Genomic DNA, 22557 nt, shown 5'->3' on the forward strand with positions numbered 1-22557 from the left:
AATGCCATTTAAGATTTCTTTCTTATATATCACTTGATGGATCTACATCAAACTAAATTTGTAGCATCGTTATAAGGTCCTCAGCCAACTTTGTTCAATTAGAGGCTGCTAGAGTTAAAAATAGAAATTCACTCAATCGACTTCTTCTCATGAAATGCTTGATGGATCTTCATCATACTTGGTATGGAGCATCATTATAAGATTCTCTACCAAATCTGTTCAAATTGGGACACTTTGTCTCTTTTAAAATAGCTAATAGACGCCATTCATAAAAAGTTTTGCCCATTTGCACTTTCCTTCATGCATTAAAAATTAGTGTTGTAGTGATATCTAGTTTAATTGATGACAAAGGCTAAATTGTTCTAGTTTTTTTCCGGTTTCGCTACTACACGATTTCATGCAATTAATCAAGCTGAATATGAGTGGACAGCCAACTTTTATTGTTTATTTTTCTTTCATTTTTATTTATATTTTTTTCATTTAATGTTATTCCGTATTTTAATTGATATATGTATATTAAGTTGTATGCAATGTATATATCTTCTCTGTTTGTACTTATGTTCAAATCTTCAATATTGGAGGAAAAATAAAAATCTATCTATCTATTCACCATTTACATACTAATATTTAAAACTGTCCAGTATATACCCTCTTCGGAACATACCTACACTCTGCGCTATGCGGCTCGACGATCATGCCTTTGCTGTCAATTTGTTTCTCTAATACAAATTTCTGAATCCGGGAATGCAAAGTTTCTTTTTCATTTCATGTGTTACAAATAGTTTTTAAAAAAATTTAGCGCATTTGTATGATGTTGGTGCAACATCCAGTCAGACGTGACAGTATTCATGCTTAATAGCAAACTTAGAATTTTCTTTTATCTTTTTAAAGAGAAAATGGACCTCACAAATAAGGTCCTCATTGAATTTGTTCAAATGGAGGTACTTGACCCTTTTGTGGCCGCCAGAGCTAAAAATAGAAATGCCATTTAAGATTTCTTTCTAATACATGTATATCACTTGATGAATCTACATCAAACAAAATTTGTAGCATCATTATAAGGTCCTCATTGAATTTGTTTAAATGGAGTTACTTGACCCTTTTGTGGCCGCCAGAGCTAAAAATAGAAATGCCATTTAAGATACCTTTCTAATACATGTATATCACTTGATGGATCTACATCAAACAAAATTTGTAGCATCATTATAAGGTCCTCAGCCAACTTTGTTTTCAATTAGGGGCTGCTAGAGTTAAAAATAGAAATTCACTCAATCGACTTCTTCTCGTGAAATGCTTGATGGATCTTCATCATACTTGGTATGGATCATCATTATAAGATTTTCTACCAGAATTTTTCAAATTAGAATAATGTCCACTAGCTATAGCTAATAGAAGAAATACCTTTAAACAATTTCTTCTCGTGAACCATTGGGTAGATCTTCTTCACACTTGTTATGTAGCATGATTATAAGATCTCCTGCCAATTATTTTATTCATTTGGGATGATCGGTCCCAACTAGGAGCCACTTTAGCTAAAAATAGAAATACTTTTCATGAACCGCTTCATGGGTCTTCATCGAACTTGGTTTGTAGCATCACTGCAAGGTCCTCTCCCAGATTTGTGCAAGTGGGGCTTGAGTTGAAAATAGAATAAAAAAATCTTTAAATGATATCTTCCCATGAAACTCTGGCTGGATCTTCATCAAACTTGGACGGAAGGGTCATTGTAAGGTCCTCTTCCAAATTTGTTCAAATGGGGACACTTGTCCCTTTTTAGGGGCCATTAGAGCTAGAAATAGAAAAACCGCTCACGAACCGCTTAATAGATCTTCACCAGACTTGGTCTGTGGCATTATTGCAAGGTCCTTTCCAAAATGTGTTCAAATGAATCTGCTTGGTTCCTTGTCCCAGAGCTAAAAATAGAAAGCAAAAAAAAAAAAAAACAAATAACTTCTTATCTTGAAGTTATAAGTTCAAATGCTAACGCATTTTGGCCGTTACAGCAACATGTCGAAAAAAGTCTTCGAACTGCTTTTATTTTAATATTAATAATCCAACTTTTAAACGCTTTTGTATTAAAGGGAGATAATTACAAATTTTCATAAAAAGTAATAAATCATACATTTCCAATAGGGATCTAAATCTATGTAATGGCTCTTTTTGTTCCTTAAATTAATCTCTAACAGAATATATGAAAACTGACAGTTACAGCAACATATAGAAAAATCGTCGAAAAGCTTTAATTTTAAAATTAATAATCCAACTTTTAAACGCTTTTGTATTAAATGTAGATAATTACAAATTTCATAAAAAGTAATAAATCATACATTTTCAATAGGCATCTAACTCTAATCGCTAACGGAATATATGAAAACTGAAAAATGTCAGAAAAGGTTGTGATTGACCACCTTTAAAGGATGACCACCAGACTTGGTCGGGACTCAGAAGCAAGGTTAGATTGTTAAAGTCCTTTTCAGGTGGACGACTTAGGCCCATTTGGGCTTGTTTCATTTGCGCCGACTTTAAAGACAAACAGACACTAAATAGGAAAATGGCGCGAAAAAAAGGTAGTCGTATAATGTCGGATTCAAATAGGCCTCAGTTTCTTTTTTTTATTTTTATTTTTTGCCCTGTAGACCTATTTTTGTTATTTTATTTGAAATCACATGACAGATCTGTGCTTGACATATCAGTAGCATTTTCATAATGAAACAATAACTTGACAGAATTTGTCATGGAAACTTAGATCATACACCACCACTACAATATTGGGTCTTATGTTTAGCTGATTTTGCAGTTTGTGTGTTTGACTAAAAATATATTTCTTGTATCAAACATAACCCCCATTTTTCTTTTGATTTTTATTCAGCACTGACAATATTCTTCAAGAAAATGTTAGTTACAGATATCAAAAATGGGTCCTGATGTGTCTTGTAGCCATTGGAAATATGTCAATTTTATAAAGAATAAAGAAGAACAGCTATTTTGTTTATTGTACCCTAAATCAAATTTGTATCGTATCTACATTTTCATCTACTTTGTACTGCCCAACAATCAGTTCTGATAATAACTGGGTGGCGCTTGTCTGGGACAGGCTGTTAAAAGATGAGCAAGCTTATTAGGTGCAAAGTTAAAAAAGAACTACAATTACTAAGATTAAAAGCATAGATATAGATTAGAAGGTTACAGTTGTTGTCAGCCTCTCAGTGAATAGAATCAAACTGAGGCTGGCCTGAATGTGTAGAGGAAGACCATTCCAGGAAAGAATTGTTCTTGGGAAAAAAGGAGTAAGAATGGTACGTATTGCGTATGAGATTGTGGGATCAAGTAATTCAGGTTCCTCGTAGGTGTGAGGTGGTTATGGTCAACTGCAATAAGCCTGACTGTACTTTATTAAAGTTTATTTTAAAAAATATAATAAGATAATTTTTGATGCGGCGTTGTTCAACGGATTGCCAGTTGAGATTTTTAAGCATTTGAGTGACACTGCTTGTTTGACCATAGTTGTTACATACGTATCGAGCTGCAGATCGTTGTACTCGTTCAATTTTGTATGTGTGGGATTTTTGCCAATGGTGCCATATAGAGGAACAGTATTCAAGCTGTGGGTGGACATAGGTGTTGTAAGCTTCTTTTATTTTTCTGTTGTTTGTTTTTACATTTCTTTTGATGAGTTATTTGCTTTCGATGTGATGATTATCAATGCTTTTTGACCAACTGAGATCATTACTTAGTGTGACGCCCTGGTATTTAGCAGCTTCTTTAGTTTTTAGTGCTATATTATGGAGTGTATAATTGTAGATGATAGGTTTTTTCTTTCGAGTAATCCTTAATACCTCACACTTATCCGGACTGAACTCTATTGACCAGTCCTTTTCCCAGGCTTTTAGGGAATGGAGATCATTTTGTAGGAATTGGTAATCAAGGGAGGATTTAACCGTCAGATTAGACAATAGTTTCATCTGCAAAAAGTCGTGACTTACTTTTGATGGACTCTGGGAGGTCATTTATGTAGGCTAGGAAGAGACAAGGGCCAATGACTGATCCTTGTGGAGCCCCGGAAAGAACAGGAAGTTCATCTAAGGTGAAGCCATCCACAACTACTCTTTGGGATCGGTCCTTGAGAAATGACTTGATCCACTGGGGTGCTAATGGGTAGACTCCCAGGGTATCGAGCTTATGAATCAATGGCGACTACGTCAGTCTGTTGGTCATTCTTAAGATTGTCAAATACCTCTTGTGTGAAACTTAAAAGCAGTGTTTCATAGCTATGCTTTGACCTGTAGCCATGTTGATACTGGCTAAGGAGATCATTTCTGTCAAAATGGGACATGATACTATTATTTGAGACAAGAATAAGAATATGTTCCATTAATTTAGAGGCAATACATATTATAGTTACTAGCCTTTGATTTTAGACCTTTCTTGTAAACTGGTGCAACGATTGCTCTCTTTCAGTCATTTGGGACTTGACCTGTTTCAAGAGATAGTTGGAATAGCTTTGTAATGATTGGGTCTGTCTCTTGCTGAAGCTTTTTTAGTAATCTTGGGGAAATTACATCAGGACCAGAGGCTTTATTTGGATTAAGCCCCATTAGTAACTTGTCCACCCCCTCAACAGTTATGAGGATCGTTGGCATTTCTGGTGCAGATTTGGGGTTTATTTCTTTTGTGCTGAGTTGTTACAGGCTTAGGGGTTGGGACTTTGAAAAGACAGATTCAAACTGTTTATTGAGGATGCTTGCCTTTGTGACCGGGTCTGTAGGAGTTAGACTCTCATACTTCAAGGGGGCTATACCACAACTCTCTGTTTTGTAATGTTTGCATATGTTTGTTTCTTAGATAATTGTCCTTCAATATCTAAAGTTTGAAGAAATTCTATTATTGGGAAAAAGTTCGCCCATCTCATATACAGGGAATTCTAGCGTACGCCTTCAATTGATCTTTTGGGTTGTACTGTACTGTACTGTATTGTACTGTACTGTACTGTATCATTGAAATGCTCTAAAGTACTGAAGTCTTAAGATGTTATTGCTTATACGGGAAAACCGATATAGATCATATATACGTGTATATGTCAGTTGAAAGGCATTGAAAAGCATATGTTGCTTACCTCCTCGCCTTTCCACAGTCTTTCACATACATTGCAACTACTTTCTAAAACAAAATCACTAAAACTTTACACTTGGAAAAAAATGTTGGCTTTAAAGTTGAAAGGCTCTGACTACGATGGCTATAGAGCTAAGAAATTAACCTTAAACTTATTCTAAAAGGCCCTAGACTGTTAGGAGTTTGGTAAATTAAATTGGATTTCTTGAATTCCGACCAACAGTGTTTGTTTCTGGATAAAATTCTGGTCAAGAACTTTTTAGAATGAATTTGAAATAAAAAAATTACATGTAAATGGTTGTTTGTCATTCTCCCATACAAGAGGTTTTCCATAGCAATTTAAAAGAATTGCAATAGTCTGTGTTTAGGATAACAGGATTATGTAAGTCCCGGTATCGATATTACAAAAATTTGTTAGAAGAACATGAAATAACTACATTAAAGATTTAAATCACTATTTTCAATTGTTCACCCGAAAAGAGACAATTTTCTATTTAACTGGTTTCTATGATAATAATTATTATGATTAACGGAAAATGTTTAGTTATAATTAATTTTCCTCATCTTTGCGCTGTAGTAGACGTACTTCTTTTTCTTTGCCAAATTGAGTTTTAATTTTAATGCAGTCTAAGATTCATAACAAACTTATATTGCATTCAGGAATTATGGATTATCATTAATGCAAATAATTGTGTTCAAATGCAAATAATTGTGTTAATAACTTAATAGAACATTAAACTTTATAAAAAGAATCCGTAACCAGGTATTGCCATTAATTTACGATAACACCACTTCTTTAATTTTTATAGGGCACTGTTGATTTATCAATCTTGAGAGCTCTGCCTTTTAGATAGCACCTGATTTCATACTGGTTTCCTGTTAATTGTGAGGTCCATTTTCTCTTTAAAAAGATAAGTTTTAAAAGAAAATTCTAAGTTTGATATTAAGCATGAATACTGTCACGTCTGACTGGATGTTGCACCAACCTCTTACAAATGCGCTAAATTGTTTGTTCTTTTTTTTTTCTTCTTTTTTTAAACTATTTGTAACACATGAAATGAAAACAAACTGCATTCCCGGATTCAGAAATTTGTATTAGAGAAACAAATTGACAGCAAAGGCATGATCGTCGAGCCGCATAGCGCAGAGTGTAGGTATGTACCGAAGGGGGTATATACTGGGCAGTTTTAAATATTAGCATGTAAATGGTGAAGAGATAGTTAGATCTTTATTTTTCCTCCAATATTGAAGATTTGAACATAAGAACAAACAGAGAAAATATATATATTGCATACAACTTAATATACATATATCAATTAAAATACGGAATAACATTAAATGAAAAAAATATAAATAAAAAGGAAAGAAAAATAAAATAATAAAAGTTGGCTGTCCACTCATATTCAGCTTAATTAATTGCATGAAATCGTGTAGTAGCGAAACCGGAAAAAAAACTAGAACAATTTAGCCTTTGTCATCAATTAAACTAGATATCACTACAACACTAATTTTTAATGCATGAAGGAAAGTGCAAATGGGCAAAACATTTTATGAATGGCGTCTATTAGCTATTTTTGACTAATTCCAAGACGAAAGATAACTAGTACAAGAATAGCATTTAAACTAGCAAAACTGTACCTACAAAAAAGTTAAAATGTATCCTTTTTGACTGCAATTAAATTCTAAAAGGAGAAATATTTCTTAAAATGTAATCTAAGCTGGACAATATTTTAAACCCAAAATTCAAATATGAAACTTAACAAAACAGAATATTGCAAACAGTACAGATAAGAGCACGGGTTTCTCTTCATACCAGTCATGATATGTCGTAACAAAAACTGTCCACATGGAAACCCTGTGCCCCAGCTCCCCACGCTCAAAACGTGAAACAGCCAGCAGAATGAAAGATATGCCGGCTCGATCATCACAATTTTTTGTAATATTATTACTCAGTAAACATTTTACAAAGTACTTTCAGCATCCTGAAATTTGCAAATTGTAAATGTTCATTAAGTTTTAATGCTACAGTTATCAAATTAAACATACTGTTCATACGGCTTTAACTTCACAAAAGTTTTGTACATTTGTCTGTCGCAAAGTTCAAACCAAGTCAACAAATAATTCATAACTTTATCATGACATCGCTGTACATTAGGGGTTCTATCTGACCAATCAGAGGGCTGCATTTTCGAGTACCTGCCAGTTCCACTTGGTCATAATGAAGTAATTTAATGAACATATGTGACTTAGAAATACATTTTAGAAGTCTAATTAAGATTTTCATTGCACATGCCTAGAGATGCTACAAAAACAAAACTCAAGTTTCATTTAAATATTATATGGAATTAATACCTTTATTTTAGTTTAAAGTTTGAGATTTTACACAGGGAGTCTATGATAAAGTCCGAGTAAAGTCGTGATTTCTTAGGCAATTACATATTGTGTGCTCAACAATATTTTCACAGAATAAAGTACACTTGTGGTATTTTGTTGGAAAAGACCTTGAGACAATGTAACCTAAAATTCGCACAGCAGTTTTACATAAGGGCATTAGCTCTTGCCTTTTTCTGGACACCGACCAGAGAACACACATGTTGTTCGCAGTCAACAGGTTGGTAGTTAATGGAATTTCACTGATTGTGCTGATGCGAGATAGAGTTTGTACATGGTTCACAAGAGTAACATTCTGGTACACTAATTTCTTCCATGGAACTTTTGCAGGGAATACGCCAGAGAGTACATAACTTTCAAGTACATACAATAAACCATACTTTTGTAGTATTCGATGAATATCAGCAATATAAATCCGTCATCTTGTGAGTATTCACTAATGTATCTAACTAGCCTGTTTACATATATGGATGTTTTTAGCTAGATATTTGTTAGGTAATCTAGGCTACACAACTGACCGAAAAAAAATGTAATTTGAATGCATCAATAATCCCTTCAATACTTTCTACATTAATTGCGCATGTGCGAAAAATCTGTACTTAATTAAGTGCTTACACTAAGTTCTCTGGTGCATTTTTGGGACTAGATTCTGAGCACCCAAATATCACTATTATCTTCCATGAACACTATTTTCCATCGTCAGTCCAGTCTTGACACAATTAAAGAAATGATTAGATCTACGTTCATTTAAACCAACACATTTTAAAACAGTTGCCTTTATTCACAATTTTCATAACAAGAGCAAAACCGTCAGTACTGAAAATATCAGAAAGAACAATTTATGCAGAAAGAATCCATATGACTAGGTTTTCCCGTCAGATAGGCAGCGCCTAATATCGTATTATGAAATAAAGAAGGAACTAAATTGGTATAGTGTAACCTGTTTAACCTACCGTACAGGGGATGTAAACGTTACCGTTACTAGGAAAAAAACAACAGGAGTAACCTACCGTTGCCTGGTACCCGGCATACTTGAGCTGGGTACCTGTCGCATATGTCAACAGAAAATAGGAAAATTAACCTGTTCTATTTCTAACGAAAAATTAGAACAAAATTTGAAAATGTCTTTTATACAGACACATTCTGTAGGATGGGCTATGACTCAAATTTTCTAAATTTGCACATGACAATTTATCTTGTGCACCGAAATTCCTCGAACATCAGCCAAAATATTCTCTTAAAATGACGGCCATGATGACAAATTGATTTTCTCAGATTTTTGGGTAGATTTGCAGGTGAGAAACTTTGGAAATGTAGAACTGATTCAGCTTTTCATAAGTCTGTTCTGTTTAAGGTAAGCTTTATTTAATATTGCAACAGAAAACAATGAGTAGTCCAACGGTTTTGACAAAATCTTGGGAAATACTGAGTTTAGGAAATATTGAGTTATTTTTCTTATAAATGGGCAATATCTCCACTAGCGGACCAAAATAGTGGAGGAAATTTCAGATGAAGTTTAAATGCTGATTTTGTTGCGAATTAGTCAAAATAATTCGACGTTCAGAATTGTTTTATATTAAATTGTAACAGGGCAATCTAAACGTCAAAACTTTGAAGGACCAAAATAATGGAAGATAAATCACAGTACACGGTCGTGTAAATTATTGGTGTTATCGCTTGCGCATATTGGCGTACTGTCACAGGGTAAACATTAATCGTGTTCAGAAGTGCATGTCTGAAGTGACCTACATAGCCAGACAGGCTAATTTGCTCCATATGTCCATGTAGTTGTCTAAATCTGCTCCAAGATTCGATCCTAACACATGTTGTTGATTTTACCACACATGACAATCACCAGCCCTTAGCCAAGACATTTGCAATGAACTTGGGAGTTACGCTACGTCACTTCTTTTTTATTAGCATTAAGTTTCAGCCTATTGCAATGTATCCACAACACAGTTTAAGCCAGTCCAAAGCTTCTGTTGACTTAAAGGACAGGAATAATTGAGAGTTTATGATCAGCAGCATAGAAATGAATGTTGCAGTCCGTGACGTCTACATATGGCACCCATGGGTTATGTGTACATGGTGTAGTTCTTTGGTCCAAGCACTAGTGCAGTGATCCCTTGGGCACACTGTAAATTATCAATGCAGGCGTCGACAACTCGTTATCAATGTACACTGCTTGATAGCAGTCACTTTAATATCTTGACATCCACCCATGTGCTTTGTGATTCTAAAATGACGTTCGAGGCAATATAGTAGTGATTCGTGATTATTCATGTTGAAAGCTGCAGACAGGTCGGCTGCGCAAGGACTGTTGGTAATTTACAGAACTTTGCTCAAGAGATTAATTGAAGGATGTCATTTTGTACCTTTATCAAAGCTGACACAGTTTTTTCTGTATCATACAGTATGTGTACTGCAGGCTCTGATAGAGTTTATTTTCATTCAAATGCTGCTTAAGATGCTCATGCAGACTTCTGGAAAGTTGGGAAAAATGGCTGGACATTCAGTCCGGTAATGTCTAGAAATCTGCTGGACCAAAAAACATAAAACTGGACTGAAAATGAACTTGTAATGCAGAACCAAAAAAGCCTCAGTAAACTACCATTTTAACATGCTGTTTGACAAGCTAGGCACCAATCTTTGCCATTTATATTATGATAGAACCTCTTCATTTCGCACTAATTTTTGCTTTCTGTACATTCGGCAGGCGTGTTTTTTCATTAATTTATGGATTCTGTACCAGTATTTTTTTAATGATGCCATTTTGTCTAAGATGTTGCGGTTCTAGGGATACGATAAATGCCGGTCAGTGACGAACCACACTCTGGTTAGAAAACGGCGGAACGTGTCAAAATTTTGTGGTCGTGTCCGCTGGACTGACGACTTTCCAGAAGTCTGTCATGATCTGCTACTTTTTCCAAGATTCTTTAAATGAAGGAGAGATTGGACACACTCCTGTAGTTTTTGAGAAGATTTGAGCCACGCCATTAGAAAACCAACATAGTGCATTTGCAATCAGCATGGATCCATGCTGTTCGCTTTAAAACCCTATTGCAATTAGAGAAACCATTAGTGAATAGCATGAATCTTGACCAGACTGCGCGGATGCGCAGGCTGGTCTGGATCCATGCTGGTCACAAAGCCACTATGTTGGTTTTCTCATGGTGCGGCTCAATTTGGTTCAAGACCTTGTTCCTTATATCCGAGGCATAATTTTCTTATTTTCATTCTGTTGTGTTAGATGACAGAAAGACACTAAGTCTTGTACAATAAAGAAGAAAACAATTTGTCCAGTGCAAAAAAAAAAGTTTATAAAAAATATGCAAATTTTGTTACATTTTTTGTATATAATAAATGAAATTTCCTTGGAAATGAAAATTAAAAAAAATATTTATGTTTCTTTTGGACTTTACATAACTGTTTGTATCAGTTAGGCAATATTTTAAACAAAATTTGACTGTTTCCGGTATCCCGACCTACCCTAAATTTTTGGCCCACCCTAAATGTTTTTATGGCCTTGGAGAATATTTTTTCAACTTTTTAACAAAAAGTTGCAAAACTGCACTTTTTATGCTTTAAACATGGTCAGTGATGTTAGAAGTCAACTTACTGATGCTCTAAAGGCATAAACCCCTTATTGATACAAAAATAATTTCCAAAAAGTCTCACTTAATAAAAAAAAAATTCAAATTTTCCAACGTACCGTAACCCTATTTTTTTTAGCATGTTACTGGAAACAAAGAATTTTTTTAGGCCTAAATGAAGTAAAAAGTTCAAAGCTTAATTTGACATGAAATTTAATTCATTGTTTGCTTCAGTTCTTTTTTCTAAATATTGAGTACCAATTTCAAATTTTTAGTTCCATCTATACCTTAAAAACGAGGATAACGGTGACATACCCTAGTGATCACTGATATTGATAGAATTAATATTGACATAGGAATTTTGAAAATTTATTTACAATGAAAAAAACTCTTGGTAGTGTCCTTAAAGGGACTTACCTACACATTTTCGGCAAAAAATAAATTCTCTGCTGTGGTTATCACTTGCTACACAATTTGATGGCCAGAAAGTGCTCATGGTGAGCTATTGTGATCATGCTGTCTCTGTCTTCTAACGAGCATGCATCTGTCTGACCATCTTTAACAGTTTCTTTAAACAACATCTCCTATCCAAAACCACTGTATGGATTTTGATAAAATTTGGCCTGGATGTTCCTTGCATTGTCCTCTACTAAATGTTATGTGTTCAAATGGTTCTGCTCGGTTGCACATGGGGAGGGGCCGTCAGAGCTGAAAAATAGAAAAATCCTGGCTGCCCGAGTGTGTGGTCACCTTTCCCTATACACTGTATGTATATATCGTAGAAACTTAAAAAATCTTATTGTAAGAACTGCTGGCCCGATTTTAAAATAACATCAGGCAAATTGTCCTTGTGTGACCTTCTACCAAGATTAGTCAAATTATTTGATTTGTCAAAAAACATGGCTGCTCGAGGGGGCTGTCACTTTCCGTATATGAATGTTAGTAAGCTAAGTTAAAAATCTTCTTGTATAAAACTGCTGGACGATTGTAAAATAATTTTACACAAATTGTCCTTGTTTGACCTTCTACAAAGATTGTTCAAATTATTCTGAATCCTCAAAAAAAACTGCCAGAGGGCGTGGTCAGTGATATATGGGTTTGATTCTCTGCCATAACTGTTAAAGTTACTGCCCTAGGGTCAAAAATGGACATGCCCCTGGGTGTGACGTGTACATACTATATGCTTATAATATTATATAAGAAACTTGGAAAATCTTCCCTGAAGCCATAATAGCTAGAGCTTTAATATTTGGCATGTGTAATAAAGGTTTGACTTTCTACCAAATTGTTCCAATTATTGCCGTAGAGTCAACACCCAGGCTTTGCTCCTGTGTGTGACATACACATACTACATTATAACTATAGGCTTATATATTAAGAAACTTTGAATATCTTTTTCTTTGGCTCTATAATAGCTACAGCCTAAGGGCCCTTGCACTGGCACTAGAACCGCAGATTTAGCTTTGAATGGCCTATTTTCATAAGTATTTGCATTATTTTTCAATTTATAAAGAAATATAAAAGAAATGGTGCCTTCTTATATATTATGTCCCACCCTCTGTTCTTATAGAACAGAGGGTGGGACGTAATATATAAGAAGGAGAACAGAGGGTGGGACGTAATATATAAGAAGGCACCATTTCTTTTATATTTCTTTATAAATTGAAAAATAATGCACATATTTATGAAAATAGGCCACTCAAAGCTAAATTTGCGGTTCTAGTGCCAGTGGGCCCTTGGTATTTCGCTGGTGATATCAGGGTTTGACTGTCTACACTCTACAATAATTGTTCAATTTATTGCCCTAGGTCCAAAAATGGCCCTGCTGATGTGTATGTCATGTATATAATATACTTTTATATAGGCTAATATAAAAGAAGCTTTAAATATCTTCTTCACTTAATATATAATAGCTAGAGCCTTGATATTTTTATAAACCTAACTCTGTACTTGTACCATTACGTTATATAAACACGCTTAAAGCCTTTTACACAGGTGTGTGCTATATGGTCAATGACCCTTTTGTTTACATTTGGAAAGAAAATATACTGGTAAACAATCTAATGGACACTGGAAGATAGAATTATTTAGGTCAATGTCTGTGTGAATATTGACTATTAGGCTTATTTGGTATTTCATGTGCTGTTAAATTAAAGATTCAAATAAACCACAGTACCTGGTAAAGGGAGGCCTGCACTCCTAGTCACGGGGGGCCTCCATGGCTGAGTGGTTAAGGTTGCTGATTTCGGATCACTTGCCCCTCACCAATACGGGTTTGAGCCTGCTCGGGGCATTGAATTCTTTCTGTGAGGACGTCATCCAGCTAGCTAAATACGGAAGGCGGGTGGTTCTACTTGTTTTGAAATAAAGCATGGAGGGGCACCTTGGGTCTTCCACCACCCTCAAAAGCCTGGAAAGTGGCCATTATGACCAGTAATTGTGTCAGTGTGACGTTAAACCCAACAAAATCAAAACAAAACAACTAGTCAGTCCTCTAGTCAGTCTTGTCTACAGGAATGGATCCTTACCTCTAGAATCAGGTTGTGCAGTTCTGAAAGTTAAAGGACCCATACCCTTAGATACAGTCATGTACTTCTACAAGTATCAGGAGATATATGTCATGGGCAAAATGATAGAACAATAAATTTTATAAGAATTTGTCTGTTTTTGACAATATTTCAGTCTTCATGTCAGAGGTTAATCCTTATGCAAAGATTTAAGCAAGTATTTTCTCCTTTTTTTCTCTCAAATTGAAAGTAGCTGTCAAAAAATGTAAACGTCTGTGCTTGATTATGATTGCTTATGTTTGACTTTGTTCATGTGTAAATAAATATTTATGTTTTTCACATTAATTGACTTTAATGGGTTGGATGAGTTGTTCCATTATGAGTGTTTAAATGCTGAAGTTGAGTCACCATATGACCTATAATTGTGTCGGTGTGACTTTAAACCCAACAAAACACACACTCACACACAAAAAAAATACTGAAGTTGATTTACTTAATGAGTCATAGTCTTTCATGTATTTTATGAAAAAGGAAGAAATGTAAATTATTAGATGTGTGGTTTCATAAAGTTTATATTAACTACCGTTAACACTTACTTTTTTCTCGACTGATTCTTAGTGCTTAATAATTTAAAAAAAAAAAATAATCATACAAACTATCTTTTACTTAAGTTTTTCTGATTTGTGCTGTTGTTAGTATCTTGTCCAGAGCATGTTCATGATTTTATAATCAGGTAGACCTGAAAATTGGTGGCGGCTATACTCACACAGTAAATAAGGCATTAACTTTGTGGTATATTTAAGATGTTTGGTGTCTGATTTAAAACTTTGTTTCAGTTTTATAAATGATTGGGCGACCTGGCTTTCATGTACCAACTTTTAAATGGACATTCCTTCCCCTTTGATCTTGCAGTATAGCAGTTGATTTTTTCTCTTTTCAGATGTATTATGTTTTCAACATGTAACTTGAAGTGAAAACAGAATGGCTTCTACAACCATTAAAAAACATCTGATGAGTGAGGAAAATATCCAGATACCGACATATAAAAAGCTGCCTCCAATCCAAAACACACAGAAAATGCCGGGCAGAAAAGTTATTTCTCCAGCCTCGGTTTCAGTTGACTTTAATCCACCAGATACTGTCCAATCAAAACAGCTTTTAGGTGGAAAAGCTCCTGTAAGAAAGGCTTCAGCTGATTCGATTAAATATGAAACATTGAAATCAGCAGCCAATCAGAATTCAGTTAATAAAAGGACAAGTCCAATAGGAAGCGGGGTGAAATCATCTGCAAGATCAAGTGGGGATGTAGCCTTGGATCAGCCCAACAAAGGAATAGAGCTAATTGGATACAGAATGACCAATGATCAATCAGCATCTAGTTCTGCCAAGTTGCCAGTGCCACAACAGGCCAGTGACTGGACCCCATTAAGTAAGCCATAATTTCAGACCCCTTGAAAATGCAAAAACTTCTTTAAAATGCAGTCTTTTATAATGTTTTCTTTTCATTTCTTCAAAAATTAATGATTCTATTAAAATTTTGTTTTTTCAGTTACCATGGTTAGTTGGTTACTGTCAGTTTTCAGTGTCTTTTTACATCACAATTCAATAATAATTGTATGTCATTTTGAGCATGCAAAGATTTTACTGAAATGTTTGAAGAGCTCTAGCATAAATTAATTGCATAAAAAACACATTCTACTGTCCAGATTTCTGAAAGCCAGCAAAATTTTGAGTTCATATAATATTATCTACAGAGGGGCCTCCGTGGCTGAGTGGTTAAGGTCACTGACTTCAAATCACTTGCCCCTCATCGATGTGGGTTTGAGCCTCACTTGGGGCGTTGAATTCTTCATGTGAGGAAGCCATCCAGCTGGCTTACGGAAGGTCGGTGGTTCTACCCAGGTGCCCGCTGGTGATGAAATAATGCATGGAGGGGCACCTGGGGTCTTCCTCCACCATTAAAAGCTGGAAAGTCACCATATGACCTATCATGTATCGGTGCAACGTTAAATCCAACAAAAAAAAATTATCTACAGAAATTACAAAATGAAGATACACTGATTAACTTGCCATTGAATATACTGTGAAATCATTAATATTTGTAGATGGCTAATTTTTATGGTAGCACAAATCCATCCCATGAAGTTTATCTTCAGACGTTTAAATAAGCAAATTTGTATCCCCACGAAATAGCTGTTTTTGCCAAAAGTTACCTATAATTTTCATACCTACGAAAGTAAATGATTTCACACTGTTTAACATGTTAATATATTTTAATATTTTTAAGCTGCAGTGATTTTCTCTTGTTATAGGTTCAGAGTTACCTCCCTGTAGGATTTGTGGAGATAAAGCGTCAGGTCTGCATTATGGTGTAAACACTTGCGAAGCATGTAAGGTATGTGATAGGCTGAAATTTACACATTGTTAAGAAACATAGTTTTATAGTTTCCACCCTGGAATATAGGATGTTCTAAGCATATTTGAGCCGCGCTTTGAGAAAACCAACATAGTGGGTTTGCGACCAGCATGGATCCAGACCAGCCTGCGCATCCGCGCAGTCTGGTCAGGATCCATGCTGTTCGCTAACAGTTTCTCTAATTCCAATAGGCTTTGAAAGCGAACAGCATGGATCCTGACCAGACTGTGCGGATGCGCAGGCTGGTCTGGATCCATGCTGGTCGCAAACCCACTATGTTGGTTTTCTCATGGCACGGCTCATTTTAGTTTTTGGGGATTATTTCGAAATCTGCTGCAGTCTTACATAATAATGTAATTCAAAGGAAGACAAGAAATGTTCTGTCGGAATTAGAAATGACATTCCTACATTGATATTAATGCTTAATGGTGATCTGAACTTTATAATGGAAACTTTAAATTTGGATTCGACAAAAAATGCCTCTGCTTTTAATATGATCCAGATTCTTCATGTCATTAAATAAATTTCTGTCCTGTTTGGTGATTATTTATGGCACTTTTAGTTGTCTTCAATTACTATTAAATGTATTTGAGATAGAATATTTAAGTTGGCACAAATTTCTGCTTTTATGAATTCAAGTAGATTATACACTTTATATTTTCGGAGAAGGTCAAGTAAGAACCAATACCCTCGAGTAACCAGTTTCCATTATGGTAAAGAAACAGCGCGCGATTTCGTTAATAATAACTGTATAAACTCAAAAACTATTTTACTTTGATATTAGGTGAGAATCTTTCCTCTTTTTATCCACACAGTTTCAAAACGTATTTAAGAAATAATTTATAGCAAAAGAGTGCTTTAACACTATTTATGCACGACGGGCGGTTATACATCGGGCGTAATAATTGCACAAGGGCGCAGCCTGAGTGAAATTATTTGTACGACGTATTACTGCCTGAGTGTATAAATAGTGTTAAAACACTGTTTTGCTATAAATATTTCGATTCTAATATGCCCTTAATCTAAACAGCAGATAAAATATAGAAGCGTTCTTTCTTGGTCGCAACAAAAACTTTTGACGTCACCGCACGTTGACGTGACGTCATTCCAGCATAAGAGTGTTTTAATAGAGACAAACGTATTAGAATTTATGTTGCTAACTGATGGACGCCACCATTTTTAAACATCAACCGGAACTGACTTCCATTTAGACTGGTATAACAGTTTTCTTTACCTTTGCGAAATGATTGAATTAAACAGAGTGAAAGGTACTGCAATAACAGAGACCCTGTAACATTTGAAATTTATTTGTTTTCTATCACTTTTGACACAAATATTCTGTTATGGTTAAATTTGTGTACACAAATTACCATTCACATTGGCTTTGCCAAAGATAGTTGGAGAATACTGCCCGTATAATCGTTTTGCTAGAGTTGGGCTTCTATAAACCAACAGCAATTTTACAGAGAAGTTTACAATGAACAGTCTATCAGTGAATATGACCATTACCTGTGTTTTGTTAAAATGCTTTGATTTAGACGAATCAGCATGACAGCATGCCCACAGGATTTTTAAAAAGTGGGTACCTGTACCCACTACTTTTGGAAAAAGTGGGTACAGGCTTAAAAAATCTGGGTACACTGAATTTTCCCAAAACATGAACATATGTACTGGTATGGAAACTAAAAGCAACAGATATTAGATAATGTTTACAGTATTTATTCAGTAAACTCAGTCATACTGTATTTATATAGCCTAGCCTGTTTACGATATGCTGCTAAGGCATAAAGAACAGTATTTAACTATTACGAATGTCTAAGGCCTAAATGCTTCAGCAGCTTTTTCTCTGGCTTAGGCATTTGCTTACAGTAGTACTCGATGACCATTCTGTTCTGCACATTATCAACAGTACGCCTGCAGGAACTAATGCTGTATGATGCCTATTTTGTAGTGAAAACCCAGCCTTTCATATGGCACTGAGGTCAATTTAATATTTCCACCCAGAATGAAGTTTTTCATGCTCGTCTGCCATTTTTGTTAGTGATGTATTTGGAGTAATCTAGATCGAGCAGATGTTTGCAGCTGGAAGCTTATTGGTTTTCTGTTCAAAAGCAAGCGTTTCCCGGGTTTTAGGTTAGCGACCACCAATTTTTGAGCCGAATTCGTTTATTTGCCGGCCACAACAAATATGCGTTCCTGCACGAGCGGCCATCGAAAAATTTGCGTGCACATTGTGTTTTCTGCGTGAAAAACGCAGGATTCTGCGTGACTGGGCATGCTGCATGACCTTCTTCTTAGTAACCAACAACAATACTTCAGGATTTTTTACACTGTACAAAAGTCTTTTCGAACCCGCCCGCTTAGCTCAGTAGGTAGAGCGTCGGTCTACGGATCGCGGGGTCGCGAGTTCGATCCTCGGGCGGGGCGTATGTTCTCCGTGACTATTTGATAAACGACATTGTGTCTGAAATCATTAGTCCTCCACCTCTGATTCATGTGGGGAAGTTGGCAGTTACTTGCGGAGAACAGGTTTGTACTGGTACAGAATCCAGGAACACTGGTTAGGTTAACTGCCCGCCGTTACATGACTGAAATACTGTTGAAAAACGGCGTTAAACCCAAAAACAAAAAAAAACAAAACAAACAAAAGTCTTTTCGAGTCTTTAACCATATAAGGTGGTACCTTTTTCTCTCCCATTTCATTAAATTAAAGCATTTGAACCAGTCTTCCGGGGCTGTGACCTTCTTGTACAAAATGTAAACATTCAGCTGCAACAGGCTATTTTAAGGAAACATCAATGTATTATATATAATTTAATGGAAGCAGTAAGGTGCATATTTGCATTAATCTGTTTATACTATTTCAAGTTTGTACGGGAAGTAAAACTGTTTTCTTCCACTTTCACGAGCTACACGGAACAATTTTTGGGTGCAGAAGATGACTTGACGTTTCTGAAGTTGACTTCCAGGTTATGACATCAGAAAACAAAACAGTGCGCGAGCCACATGTAAAATTTCCGGTGTAACGGTTAGTTTTTTCCCCAGTCAGTTCTTTCCCCGGGGAAAAAGCTGACTAGTTAGTTTCTTCCCCGGGGAAGAAACTGACTGGTCAGTTCTTTCCCCCCCTAGTCAATTTTTTCCCCCAATCACAACTGGTTACTTTTGATAATTCTTATGGGGGAAGAAAACTAACTAGTCAATTCTTTCCCTCTCATCAGTTTTCCTGGCTAGTCAATTATTTCCCGTGTTAGTGAATTGGAACTGGTTATTCTTGGTTATTCTTAACTGGCCTGTTTTTCATTTCTGATAGTCGGTTTTCATTTAAATTTCATATAAAATAAGAAATATGTTTCATATTTTGTGTAAATTAAAGAAATGTTTTTGAATGAACTTATTTTAATTTCTGTTGTATTTTTTTATTTGCCTTTTTCCTGTTTCAATTTCTTCTAAGGTTTTTAGGAAATTACTGCTGGTCAGTTCTTTTCCCACGTATCCAGTACTTGACCAGTAAGGTGGGGGAAGTAAACTGACCAGTCAGTTCTTTTCCCCCTAGCCTGTACTTGTTCTGTTAGGTGGGGGAATAAATTGACCGGTCAGTTCTTTCCCCCCTAGCCAGTACTTGACCTCTCAGGTGAGGAAATGACAGTCAGTTCTTTCCCCCTAGCCAGTACTTACTTTGTCAGGTGGGGGAAGAAATTGACTGGTCAGTTCTTTCCCCACTAGCCAGTACTTGCTCTGTTAAGTGGGAAGAAATTGACAGGTCAGTTCTTTTCCCCCTATCATATACTTGACCTGTCAGGTGGGGGAAGAAATTTACTGGTCAGTTCTTTCCCCTCTTGCCAGTACTTGCTAGAAAGAACTGACCATTTCTTCTCCCTCTAGCCAGTACTTACTCTTTTAGGTGGGCGAAGAAAATGTCTGGTAAGTTCTTTCCCCCCTAGCCAGTACTTGACTTGTCGGGTTGGGAGAAGAAATTGACCAGTCAGTTCTTTCCCCGCTAGCCAGTACTTACTCTGTTAGGTGGGAAAAGAATTTGACTGGCCAGTTCTTTCCCCCGAGCAAGTACTTGACCTGTCAGGGGGGGTGGGGGGGGGGGAGAAGAAATTAACCAGTCATGCAGTTCCTTCCCCACTAGCCAGTACTTGACCTGTCGGGTGGGGAAATGAATTTGACAAGTCAGTTCTTTCCCCCCTAGCCAGTACTTGACCTATTAGGAGGGAGAAAAAATAGACAAGTTAGTTATTTCCCCCCTAGCCAGTACTTGACCTGTCAGGTGGGGAAATGAATTTGACCAGTCAGTTCTTTCCCCCCTAGCCAGTACTTGACCTATTAGGAGGGAGATAAAATAGACAAGTTAGTTATTTCCCCCCTAGCCAGTACTTGACCTGTCAGGTGGGGGAAGAAATTTACCAGCCAGTTCTTTCCCCCCTAGCCAGTACTTGTTTTGTCAGGTGCGGGAAGAAATTGACCGGTCAGTTCTTCCCCCCTAGCCAGTTCTTGACCTGTCTGGTGGGGAGAAGAAATTGACAAATCAGTTCTTTCCCCCCTAGTCAGTGCTTGACCTGTCAGGTGGGAGAAGAAATTGACTAGTCAGTTCTTTCCCCCCTAGCCAGTACTTGACCTGTCAGGTGGGGGAAGAAATTGACCGGTCAGTTCTTTCCCCCTAGCCAGAACTTGACCTTTCAGGTGGGAAGAAAAAATTGACTGATCAGTACTTTCCCCCCTATCATATACTTGACCTGTCAGGTGGGGGAAGAAATTTACTGGTCAGTTCTTCCCCCTCTAGCCAGTACTTGCTCTGTTAGGTGGGCAAAAAAATGTCTGGTCAGTTCTTTCCCCCCTAGCCAGTACTTTGCCTGTCAGGTGGGGAGAAAAAATTGACTGGTCAGTTCTTTCCCCGCTACCCAGTTCTTGCTTTGTCAGGTGGGGGAAGAAATTGACCAGTCAGTTCTTTCCCCCCTAGCCAGTACTTGACCTGTCAGGGGGGGAAAGAAATTAACCAGTCAGTTCTTTCCCCACTAGCCAGTACTTGACCTCTCGGGTGGGGAAATGAATTTGACCAGTCAGTTCTTTCCCCCCTAGCCAGTACTTGACCTATCAGGAAGGAGAAAAAATAGACAAATTAGTCATTTCCCCCCTAGCCAGTACTTGACCTGTCGGGTGGGGAGAAAAAATTGACCAGTCAGTTCTTTCCTGCCTAGTCAGTGCTTGACGTGTCAGGTGGGGGAAGAAATTGACCAGTCAGTTCTTTCCCCCCTAGCCAGTACTTGCTTTGTCAGGTGGGGGAAGAAATTTGACCGGTAGTTCTTTCCCCCCTAGCCAGTTCTTGACCTGTCGGGTGGGGAGAAGAAATTGACCAGTCAGTTCTTTCCTCCCTAGCCAGTGCTTGACCTGTCAGGTGGGGGAAGAAATTGACCGGTCAGTTCTTTCCCCCCTAGCACTTACTAGACCTGTCAGGTGGGTGAAGAAATTGACTAATCAGTTCTTTCCCCCCTAGCCAGTACTTAACCTGTCAGGTGGGAGAAGAAATTGACCGGTCAGTTCTTTCCCCCCTATCATATACTTGACCTGTCAGGTGGGGGAAGAAATTTACCGGTCACTTCTTTCCCCTCTAGCCAGTACTTGCTCTGTTAGGTTGGTGAAGAAAATGTCTGGTCAGTTTCTTCCCCCACCTGATAGGTGAAATATATGCTAGGGGGGGAAAGAACTGACCGGTCATTTTCTTCCCCCACCTGATAGGTCAAGTATATGCTAGGAGGGAAAGAACTGACCGGTCAGTTATTTTTTCCCCACCCGACAGGTCAAGTACTGGCTAGGGGGGAAAGAACCGACCGGGCAATTTCTTCCCTCACCTGACAGGTCAAGTACTGGCTAGGGAGGAAAGAACTGACCGGTTAATTTCTTCCCCCACCTGATAGATCAAGTATATGCTAGGGGGGAAAGAACTGACTGGTCAATTTCTTCCCCCACCTGATAGGTGAAATATATGCTAGGTGGGAAAGAACTGACTGGTCAGTTTTTTCCCCCCACCTGATAGGTCAAGTATACGCAAGGGGGAAAGAACTGACCAGTCAATTTCTTCCCTGCACCTGACAGATATTAAATAGTAATGGCAATCAAACAGAAGTTAAAAAAATTGATTTGACAAAAAAACATTGATTAAAGTTACAAAAAAAGAAACATACAGGTTTATTCAAATGAAAAACAATACCTGTTTCATCTGAAATTTAAATTGAAAATGTATAGACACTTATATCTCAAATAACAATACTGAAAGAATCCAGTACTTGAAGGGAAAACTTGACTAGGGGGAAGGAACTGACTAGTTGGTTTTTTCCCTGGGGAAAAATCTGACTAACTAGTCAGTTTCTTTCCCTATCAGAAAACTTATTCCAAGGGAGGAAAAAACTGACTAGGGGAGAAGAAACTGACTAGTCAGTTTTTTCCCCGGGGGGAAAAATTGACTAGTCAGTTTTTTCCCCGGGGAAAGAACTGACTGGGGGAACACCGGTATCACGAAATTAAGGGTATCACGATTTAG

General features: G+C 36.9%; 1 protein-coding gene across 6 annotated transcripts in view; it reads left to right on the forward strand.

The window, feature by feature from the left end:
* The first annotated feature begins 8532 nt into the window (after positions 1–8532).
* Positions 8533–22557, forward strand: part of LOC123539582 (uncharacterized) — a 39171-nt gene continuing 25146 nt past the window's right edge. For 4 of the 6 annotated variants that reach the window (XM_045324227.2, XM_053526769.1, XM_053526770.1 and 1 more), the window contains exons 1-3: positions 8533–8795; positions 14541–15029; positions 15913–15995. In XM_045324227.2, coding sequence (XP_045180162.2) covers positions 14582–15029; positions 15913–15995 — 531 coding nt within the window. In that variant the 5' untranslated portion in view covers positions 8533–8795; positions 14541–14581. Of the gene's footprint in view, positions 8855–14436; positions 15030–15912; positions 15996–22557 lie in introns of all 6 variants that reach the window. The other 2 variants (XM_053526767.1, XM_053526768.1) reach the window with 2 other exon arrangements.

This window comes from Mercenaria mercenaria, chromosome 16 (genome assembly GCF_021730395.1).
Source record: "Mercenaria mercenaria strain notata chromosome 16, MADL_Memer_1, whole genome shotgun sequence".
In the NCBI taxonomy this organism is placed as follows: Eukaryota; Metazoa; Mollusca; class Bivalvia; order Venerida; family Veneridae; genus Mercenaria; species Mercenaria mercenaria.